This window comes from Echiichthys vipera (assembly GCF_963691815.1).
Source record: "Echiichthys vipera genome assembly, chromosome: 7".
In the NCBI taxonomy this organism is placed as follows: Eukaryota; Metazoa; Chordata; class Actinopteri; order Perciformes; family Trachinidae; genus Echiichthys; species Echiichthys vipera.
In genome coordinates, this window is record NC_139832.1 from 24,180,772 (window position 1) to 24,191,759 (window position 10,988).

At 40.0% G+C, this 10,988-nt stretch overlaps 1 protein-coding gene across 1 annotated transcript; it reads left to right on the forward strand.

Moving 5' to 3' along the window:
- Positions 1-7,146: 7,146 nt before the first annotated feature.
- Positions 7,147-8,745, forward strand: rag2 (recombination activating gene 2; the record flags this gene model as incomplete). Its single annotated transcript, XM_083916933.1, has 1 exon — positions 7,147-8,745. One exon carries the CDS (start codon positions 7,147-7,149, stop codon positions 8,743-8,745), a length of 1,599 nt encoding a protein of 532 aa, XP_083773059.1.
- Between the last annotated feature and the right edge of the window lie 2,243 nt (positions 8,746-10,988).

Consider the following 10,988-nt stretch of genomic DNA (forward strand, 5'->3'; position numbering starts at 1 on the left):
TGGACCTCTAGCTTCACCTGCAGCACTTTAGCATTCACAGCTGCTTTCTGTCAAACTAGAAGCGTGATCATTCATTACACTAAGATAATAAGACACTCAGCAAAGGAGAGGAAAATCTTTTACCATAGAGTGTACAGTGTACAGTGTACAGTGTATAGCAGTCCATAAAATTTAATCATGATGATCAAATGGTGTTATTGACTATCGTTGTAACATCCAGTGTCCAATGTGTTTGGACAGTCGAGTGCTTCTCATGCTTGACAGTTTTTTATGCTAAGGGATCTTGTACTCACTCAACTGCCTTGTAATCTTAAAAAATAATCAACAGCGTTATTAATTGCAAACCAAATATGGGATCCTATCTGGGACCATCAGTTTCACTCTGCAGTTTACTGATGTATGGTATCGATTGCAACAGGGAGCCCTCTAATCAGAATCATGGTAAAATCGATAGCTGGCATAGCCCGAGGTCCTGTTCATGCTTCAGTGTACACATCTGAAGTAAACTCCCCTGCACTGAAACAGTTCGGCCATTTGCTTAAAAAAAATTGAGACTTGCTGCAATAGGGAGGACTGCAGCGATAAACTGGAAGAGACAGAGAGAGATAAAGGAGGAAAGCACTGAGACAGGTGAAGGTGGGGAGGGGTAATTCAACGAGGGGATTCAGTTTGATTGAAAACTGTTATATAGGTTTTTTTATACTCAAAGCTTCAGTCCATCAAGCTTCCAGGGTTCAGCGGGGATCATCAAACCTGTGACCTCGACTTGATCCACAGGAGAGATCCAGCCATCGAGCTGTCCTGCTGTTGTCACATCTCTGCGCTCGGACTGCTCTGTTCCTGCACTGTCTCTTGATCACTCCATCTCCCTCGGGAGCGGGCTAAGTTGCAGGGCCGCTGACATGTGTCTACTCTCCTCCCTGTTGGGAGAGGAGAGAGGCAGGGTGAGGGCAGATCTAAGCTTATCAACTTAAAACATGACTTTAGGTTGCCTGTTCATCATATAACAGTCACAACCTTTGAACCGTGACACTATCCTGAAGACAGCTACAGTAAATGAAGCACACTATAGAAGAGCTCAGAGGAGCCGCAGAAAGACTCCAGGGTTTCCACCAGCATCTGGTCTGGTGCCAGGGTATCTGAGGCAGCCTGCACCCCTGGCATCCTGCCACAGCAAGGCAGACAAACGTTGCTGCTCACCTACACAGAAAGAGGACAACAGAGGAGAAACACATTTCATAGAGCAGGGAATCCAAGAACAATAGGAACAACATGAAAGAAGAGGGATTTGGAGGAAAAGAACATTGAGCATCGAAGGAGCACTGTGTATTCAACAACCCTATTTCTTACAAAATTCCCCTATATCCTCGTGATTTGTTTTGCCAAATATGTTTTTGAGGAAACATATTCTACATGGATTACGTTAATTTGCAGTGCTTTTTCCAACCCAGGAAGTCAGACAGACGTAATAGGATGAGGGTTGTTTGTGATTACAATGCACGTACAAGTGCAAGTACAAGGCACAGGACTTTGACGTTAGAGCTTGGGATTTGTGTAGTGTATCCCACACATTAGCTTAAGGCTACTAAAACACTTAAGGTTAGGCTTATATTGAAAAAGTCAATACGTCCCGTTTCTCAAAATATAATCCTGCATAAATGAATTCCTTGGATTTGGGGGCATCACAATAAGCTTGACACAATATTGAAACATTATCACCTTACATATTTTACGTGCAAGCAAACAGTTGCCTTTTAACACATCCAGCAACATTAGAATGACTTGGAGACTTGTTTCTGGCCACCTGATTTTGACTTTCAGCTCTGTTTTATTCTGCACTATAATAACTCCTGAGGGAAACTTCAGGGGTTTTTTTTTACTGCTAAATGCTCCACTTTTGACACCAGCTAGTCGCTAACTGGGTCTGTCTGTTGTTTGGTGCGTGGCATTAAGCGCGCATTTGGTTTATCAGAACTTTTTCACTGGAAACAATATTGATGAGAGCGATGAGAGCCAAGAGAGAGAATTAAGAAGAAGTTGCAGGCTATAAAACTAAAACAACAAGCGGAAAGATGCTGAAATGCTCCATAGAGCTCAGGGAATCCGTAGTGTCGGGTAATTATCGGTGGCTTTGTCACTAAGCACTCCTTCAACTTTTCATGTAGTAATTTTGTTCATTCCATTACTAAGATTTGAGATACCTTGTTTCTAGCAATCTCTTTGCTGGTAATTGCAGGCCTGTTTGCATTCAAGATCGCTTTTGTAAATTTTATTGATATACATTCATCTCTCTACTTTCAGTCTGTCCCCTATATATTACCCTCTTAAATCCACACACTCACACATGTTCCTATTACATTTCTGCCCTGACTCAGATGTTGGAGGTTCCCGATTATGATTTGAATGAAACGCAGCATAACCGGCAGTGATGAGCTCCACCTGCAGACCAACCGCTGTCAGCAGCACCACTAATATGGCCTCCCTACAGATTGCAGTATTCTGTACTGCAAAAAGGCAAGTACGAGTGCTTTCATTAGTGGGTCATATGATCAATCACTATTGTTTAAACTCACTCTTTGATAGATATATAACAGACAAGTAACTAGATGAAAATCTTACGGATTACACAAAAAATGATTTAGTTGAGCTTGACCCAAGCTTCACCCACCTCTTCCCCAAACAAAACTTCAAAAATGAACGTTAATGCTAGTTGCAACTTCGCAATAGCAAATATTGTAGAAAATATTTAATCATAACAGTGACTGTTACACAGTAACTGCTGACAGTGGGCAGTACTGTACGTGGATAGACCCTACACTCAATAAAAATATGTAAACTTGAGCAAATCAGCAGTGTTGTGAACATATTTTTTAGGAGATTCAAATTAGTAAAAACTAAACTGTGGTTTTACAGGTCACCTCTCACCAAATGATAATTGTACAACAATATTAACCAGAGTGAGGCGGAATTGTGCCACCAGCAGTATCACTTCCAATACCACAAGGGGGGGCAATTACAGTAACATTAAATAGTGATAAACACCACAGCACAAGGATCGTCAGAACATCCGAGCTGTCACCACGCCATCCGTCAAAACCACGCTTTAGGGCAGCAACAGTCAAGTAGTGATACATTACAAGGGACAGAAACAGGTGCTACCATAGATTCTAATTACTTTGTTCTATCAATTATGTACAAATCCTTGCATGGCCTGGGGTCTGCCACACACTGCTGTGCCTCCTACTCACTCTCTGCACCACCCCAGCTGCAGCTACATAGCAGGCAGTACTTTTCAGCAGTGCTTTGTGCTGATGCCTCGGGGTGTCTAGAGAGGTTTATTTTTTTTCAAGGCTGAATTCATACGGATGGAACAGTTCTTTTAAAAAAAAATGAAGAGAAAAAGACAACCATTCTGCATATCCCACTGACATCTGAATTCATGCGCTGTATCCTCTCTAGTAAATTATCTTCTCTTCCACTCGGCCCTGTAAGCATCAGTTTAGACTCACAGGTGCTATGCTGTTTTGTGTTTTCAAGTTGTAACGGTCTTCCAGGCACTTGTGGTTTCTGCCTTTGTTTTGCACACTCCTCAAGTTTTCTCTCAGACGCTCAGTGCACAAAAACAATATGCTACTAAGTTGGCAGACATCTGCTTCAAGCTCAGTTTCTTCACAGTTCTCTAGGTGTTTAAGCATGTGTGTGTCACTCACATACTGTATATATGCTTTTACCTACAGTAGGTCAAATCTTTAGGTTGGAGGCACACACAAATAAATTTCAGACTTACCCAGCTGCTAGAATAAAATGTTGGAGAATGATGTTTCTTTTACATCCCCCTCATGAAACAGCAAAGTATGATAATGCATCCATGTACCGTGTGAGTTAATGACTCACACTCCCTACAGCATGTCATTCAACACTGGAGAGTGCTTATGTATAAGACAGGCTGCAGCTAATGGCCTTATTCGTTAAAATGTGTATGGGGCTTTTTTTCCAGCAAGCTATAGGAGCAGTCTGACAGCTTTGGGATCAGATCAGAAAAAATGAGTCATGAGGAAATCAGAGGCATAAAAGTCTCGGTCTGAAGGCAAAGCCCAGGAAAAATACAGGGAAAGGAGACACATCAGATACAAAAACAAAAGCTTTTGAATAATGCTACAGTAGCTAAGCTTAAAAAATGTGAATCTAGGCTGTGCACAGATACAAAACAAGCGCTACGTTTGAAAGGACAAATTCTTTTTCTCGCTTGATTTCACCTTTGAAATGATTGCCCTGGACTTATTTGTCTGAATACAAATGGAGGACAACGGAGTTTGATTATGTCCTTTATTCAACATTGAATACAGAACATGTCTTGATTAGGAGCCCAAAGTGAATGAACTAGAAAAATTTCCACCATCTCCATGAAGTTAATTATCTGAGAATTTCAGCTATTAGAAAATAGTTTTGGCCTGAGGACAAATTATTTCACAGTCCACTGGTCATAAATTACAAGATTCCAAGGGATTTCAGATGTTCCAAATCATTGTGAGAACGCAATTAACTGTCTGTTTGCATCTGCATCATTTATTATAAGATAAAAGAGTTGAAGGAATGTGTTTTTCCAAACATTACTATTTTAGATATTTCTCATAAAGTTGGTGAATACAACTGAAAAAGACTATAAGGTTGACTGGACTATGGAGCCGGGTATGCACATTAAAACAAAGGGATCCAAGAGCCATTCAAGCATTTATTGAGTGAGAAATGGAGTATGGATGAAGGATGAATGGATGATTTTTATTATTAATGCATCCACGTTTAAGCCTTCATCGGGGTTTGGTTTCAAATGATATCACAGGTAATATCACCCAGTTCCATCCCATAAATCATGATTAGTGTAGTAGCATGGTTTCAGACAAAAAGACTGAAAGAGAACACATCCAGCCCTCATATAACTGCACCTTGGTAGGTGAATCTCTCCACCCACAGCTGCTCTAACAGAACTGACATACAAGCTGGAGATTGTGCTTGAGAACAGCTGTGTTACATTCAGGATTCATTTTTTTCAGAAATACAATACACAATTGAGTTGTGATCATACACTGTGGAAAATAACCAGGATTTTTTTTACTTTCTTTGTAAGTGTTTTTAGTCTATGGTTTGGTTCCTGTATGTTGATTAACACAACAGTAAGCTGTGAATGAAGTAGTAGGGGGATTGAGGAAAGGAGTCACATGGGGGGTGCAAATGTTTGTAAGGTGCTTTCATGTAACTGTATATATACTGAAGTTACTTGGAGAGAGGCAGAGATCTTTTGAGACCTGGTTGAGGTAGTCTCTCCTGTATGCATGCAGTTTAGTAAAGACATGATTTGAGAAACACTGAGGACTCCAGAGAGTTTCTTGTGTTGTGTTTGGTTATGACAATAAACAGAACTAATATTACAATGCTGAACTAATTTAAAACATTTTCATCATTTTCCTCCATAACATAGGTCATATTTCCCTGGCATGTTATCTAGACTGTTATGAACATCAATTGCTATTGTTTATTTAGCTAGCTACTGTATCACTTAATTCACCAGTGTTGGAGATTTAGAACACAATTTATAAATTAAATGTAAAAACAAATAATAATAATACAATCTCTTATAATGTAGTAAAGTAGAGCCAAACAGTGTGTCCTTTTTTGCTTTGGATCTGACATTTGAACTAAAAAGAAAACATACACTGCATCATTCTAAAGGTACTTTTTTTGGTACAGCTGATATCCAGTGACACACTAAATGCATTCAGGCAGCACACCTGCCAGTGAGCGGCAGTCACAGACTGTTAACCTCAAGATCTAGAAGTGTTTGCAAATCAACAAAGCTTCACAAACCCTCGCCGTCTGCCTTTGTCAAAGTTTGGCTACATAAAGAGCCCTTAAGGTTCATATTTTAAGATTCACACAAAAGGGAACTCAAGCACGACACCCAGGCTGTAAGGTAAGCAAACTAAAATGATGGTTCTAAATTAAAAGAGGGAGTAATATCTCCCGGGCTTTCTAAATCAATATTGTGCTGCTGTTAAGTCTTGTAAAGTCTATTTCACCATTCTGCTGACTGTAAAATATAATCACTGTCATGTTGAAGTGACTACTGTCCACAGCAGAAATAATATTCACTACTGAAATTTAGTAATGTTATACAAGTCAGTTGAAGTAAAGATGGCAACACAGTCTGTCGTCTCAGAACAAACTCTGAGGATAATTCTGAAAGAGAAAATATGTTTCATAGAATATAATTATATCATTTATCACAACATTGGAAAATTAATTCAGTAATTTTGTTTTGATTTATCTTCCTTACAAGTAGAGTCCACATTACCAATACCTAATGTCCACACTGAGCCATTGTCCAATCATTTCCTAATGGTAATGACGCCAGAAAATGGTTTCCATTTCCCAGAAAAATCATACCGAGTACGTATGTCACGTTTCCAGAGTCTGGAAGTGTTTGTTTGTGTCTCATGCTGTATTAAAGTGCACCCTGTAAGCTTCTGATTCAAAGATAGAGCATTTTAATATTTTGGGAGGTTTTGTTTGTGGGTGAAATTGATGAAGGGACCTCATAAAGTGGTAAACTTTCCATTATTAGAATGTGTGTTATTATATACAAACAATAGCAGCAGCATAAACAGCACACAACATTAAGGGTTATTGTTGGTGGGTGTGTCACAGTTATTGTGCTCTCCACGGCAAGAAAATAGCAAAATAAGTCTTTAAAAATCCATTTTGCATAATATCACTAAAATAACTATATTTTTTATTAAATAGGAAAATAATAAACCTGGCATGACCTGACTAATCACAACAAATGAAACATGAGTTTGGCAGATTTGTCTGATTTCCAGGCTAGAAATGTTATAATAATGAGTAGCCATAGTTGTAGGTTGTTACTAAGGTATGTCACTGGCATTGATTCAATACAGCAATACATGCTGAATGACTGTGTGCACCTGTTTATACATTATTGGGTTGTGGATTATGTGGATTATGGTCCTCCAGCTGTTAGTGATATAAACAGGAAGTAAAACCCCTGAATGAAAACAACCAACGGCTGACTGACATATTATTTTGTTTCTGTATTTGTGTGCTGTTTTGTTGCAGGCACCTGCCAAAAAAATGAGCCTGCAACCATTAACTCCAGTGAAGTGTGCAGGCCTTCTACAGCGTGGCCTCTCTCTGTTGCAGCTCGATGGTGAAGTTCTCCTGTTTGGCCAGAAAGGTTGGCCCAAGCGCTCGTGTCCTACAGGAGTGTTTGGCGTTCGGGTTAAAGGTGGTGAGATGAAATTGAGGGCCATCTCTTTTTCCAATGACTCATGCTACCTTCCTCCGTTACGTTGCCCAGCTGTTTGCCGCCTTGACCCCTATGACGGGCTTCCAGAGAGTTATCTCATCCATGGTGGCCGCACCCCAAATAACGAGATCTCGTCGAGCCTGTACCTGCTGACCACGGACAGCCGTGGCTGCAATCGTAAACTGACCCTGTGCTGCAAAGAGAAAGAACTGGTGGGAGTGATCCCAGGGGCCAGATATGGCCACACAATGAGCATGGTTCAAAGCCGCGGGAAGACAGCTTGTGTATTGTTTGGGGGTAGATCCTACATGCCTGCAGGAGAGCGGACCACCGAGAGCTGGAACAGCGTCATCGACTGTCCTCCTCAGGTGTTCCTGTTTGACTTGGAGTTTGGTTGCTCCTCTGCTCACACTTTACCTGAGCTCAGCGATGGGCAGTCTTTTCATTTGGCCTTGGCCAGAGAGGACTGCGTCTACTTTCTCGGGGGCCATTCACTCGCCTCTGACTCCCGCCCCCCTCGACTCTTTCGCCTGCGTGTTGAGCTTCTGCAGGGCAGCCCCTTGCTTTCCTGTGAGACTCTTGAAACTGGCATATCCATCTCTAGTGCCATCATCACCCGTACAGGTCCCAGTCACAGATACATTATCTTAGGTGGGTATCGGTCAGACTCTCAGAAGAGGATGGAGTGCAGCACTGTGATTCTGAATGAGAAAGGGATCCACTTTGAGCCCTTAGAACCACCTAAGTGGACCCCAGATATCATCCATAGTCGCACTTGGTTTGGCGGCAGTGCTGGAGAGGGAAGCATCCTATTTGCTGTACCTACTGAGGGAAGGCCATCCCAAGCAGATGTCCATTATTTCTATCAGGTGAGCTTCCAGACAGAGGGAGAAGGACTGGAAGAAGAAACCCAGGGCTGCAGCCAAGAGTCAACAGATTACGATGACTCCACTCCTCTCGAAGACTCTGAGGAGCTCTATTTCGGACGTGAGGCGCATGAGCTGGAGGACAGTAGTGATGGTGAAGGGGGTAATTACAATGAAGAGGATGAGGAGGATGAATCACAAACAGGCTACTGGATCAAATGCTCCCTAGGCTGTCAGGTGGACCCCAATATGTGGGAGCCATACTACTCCACAGAGCTCCACCGGCCAGCCATGATCTTCTGCTCTAGAGGGGAGGGGGGACACTGGGTCCATGCCCAGTGCATGGAGCTGTCTGAGACCCTGTTGCTCAGGCTCTCTGAGGGTAGCAAAAGATACTTCTGCCAGGACCACGGAGGCCTGCCCTACCAGGAGATGACCCCACCTCGACAGGTCACGCCTCTGAAGCGTACCCCCATGAAAGTTAAGGACAGGAAAACTCCTCCAACAATCAAGATGTCCCCTGCCAAAAAAGGCTTTTTCAGGCGACTTTTCAACTGAATCCAGATTGTGATGTGTGAAGATGGTCACTGTTAATAATGTTGTGTGTAGGATGATTCTTGCTTATATTTAGCGAATAAACAATTGATGAAAAATACATAATTTTCTGATCTGTACTCAATGTGTTCATTTTTTAAAGAAAACAAACAAAAGCGCAACCTGATATTTCTTCTCTGACACCTTTATATTTCCATTAAAATTTTACACTTTATTGTTATTTTTCATTCCATTAGGTACCAAAGGTTTTATTTTCTAACACTTTCTCTCATGGTCGGATGGAGCTGTATTCTTTCTTTCAGTTCTTTCTACAATTGAAGTGAATATTACTGAATAAAAAATAACCAATATGCTGTTCTGTACTCAATGTGTTACATATTTTGAAGAAAATAAAACAAAAGTGTGACCTGATATTTTCTCTCTGACAGCTGTATATTTACATTAAAAAATGTTCATTGTTTGATAAAAATGACAGAACATTTTAGCAAGTCTGTTTCTAGTTTGCATTCCATTATGTACCACAAGTTTCACTTACTAACACTTTCTCATGGTCAAATGGAGCTGAATTTTGAACTTGCTACAATTCTTGATTTAATTGAAGTGATGATTACTGAATAAAACATAACCAATCTGCTGATCTGTGCTCAATGAAATAAACAATACACAGCCTCATATTCTGTCTTCATCCCTCTTTATTTCTAATGTGTTTCCTCAAACATTTTTTAAGTTGTATATGAGTTTGCAGTTATTTTGTATTCCATCAAGGACCATGGTGAAAATATATAAAATAAGTAAATTATAATTTATCATTCCTAATATACATATCTGTAGTCAGTTTTCTGTAATGAAAGGTAACCTAGATGAAGAACCAGAACCTAAATGTATTAGTTAGTAAAGTAAAAGTTATCTTTTTAAAGAGCTTTCACAATATTTATGGTACAGAAACTCTTAATGTTTGATTAATGCACCTAGAGTCTGAATTATTCTTATATTTAATATAAAACGACAACCAGAACATCAAGTCAGATTTTGTCTTTATTTATGGTAAAAAGGGGAAAGGGACACAAAAGTACAAACTCATCAAACGAATGGTAATTTGTCTGCTTCAGTGAAAATGTCTCAACACTGCATGGCATTTAAAATGTGAAAAAAGAAAAAGAAAAGAAGTAGTGAAACCTCAGTGTAATACAGTACTATAGTATGCAAAATAAATCACCACAGAAAGTCTTGTCAAACCATTTACCCGATATTTAGTGTAATACGGAAACTGAGGAAATAAATGTTGAAAAGTAAACAAGTGGAATTCTGTGAATCATCCATCATCCAATACTTTGGAAATGCAATTCATTACGGCAAAAAAACAAACAAATATGAGACAAGTTACACTCGAAAACCTGATGGTATTGTAGAAAAGTGACAACCACGGAATGAAATGTGAATATCTCACAGCTGTCACATGGTGAAACTTATGACAGTAAAATAAAATCAAACATTCAATCAAATCGGAACGCAAAATTGCCTGTCACAATTCAAAATGGTGAGGGCAGAAAAAAAAGATAATGTAATCAATCAATCAAACAAATAAAAATGCCAACAAATCAGTTTACATCAGGTCTTTCTAGCTCCAGCTCATCCTTCTCCTCTGTCAACCGTGGCAATGAAGAAATAACAGCAGTGGGAAAATAACCAGGTTATATACAGAACATTAGAAAAATCCCTGCCTACCGGTGAGTTCATTGGGTATTAGGCTTCATAATGGACCATACTGTATTTTCATGCTATCAACAAAAAGGTCAGTGTGCTTTATTTTATGTGAAGATTTTGAAGAAGAATCATCTATCCTCCACTGTGCAAAAACTAAAACAGATAAAAATTGGTTCAAAGTGACCTGGCATCTTTTCTGCCCCTCAGGGATCCCAGGATGAAGCACTAAAGTAATCTTTTTCAGAGGGCACTCATGAAACAAAGCACATTTGGGTCTCTGTGATTGCATTTTGTTACAGCTCAAATGATATATTAATACAGTGGCCACAAATGTGGTCTTTTTAACACAATTTCCCTCCATGACTTACAGCACTTTCATCTGTTTCCATAAATATCCCCTCTATATAAATCCATAAATGTGTCATATCCTTGCAATACAATAAACTGTGCTATATTTCACAGATGGTGAAGATAAAAAAAGAGAAAAGAAACCTGTGTGTTACTTCTATATTCCTCTACCGTCCCATCGTTGCACTGTGGTA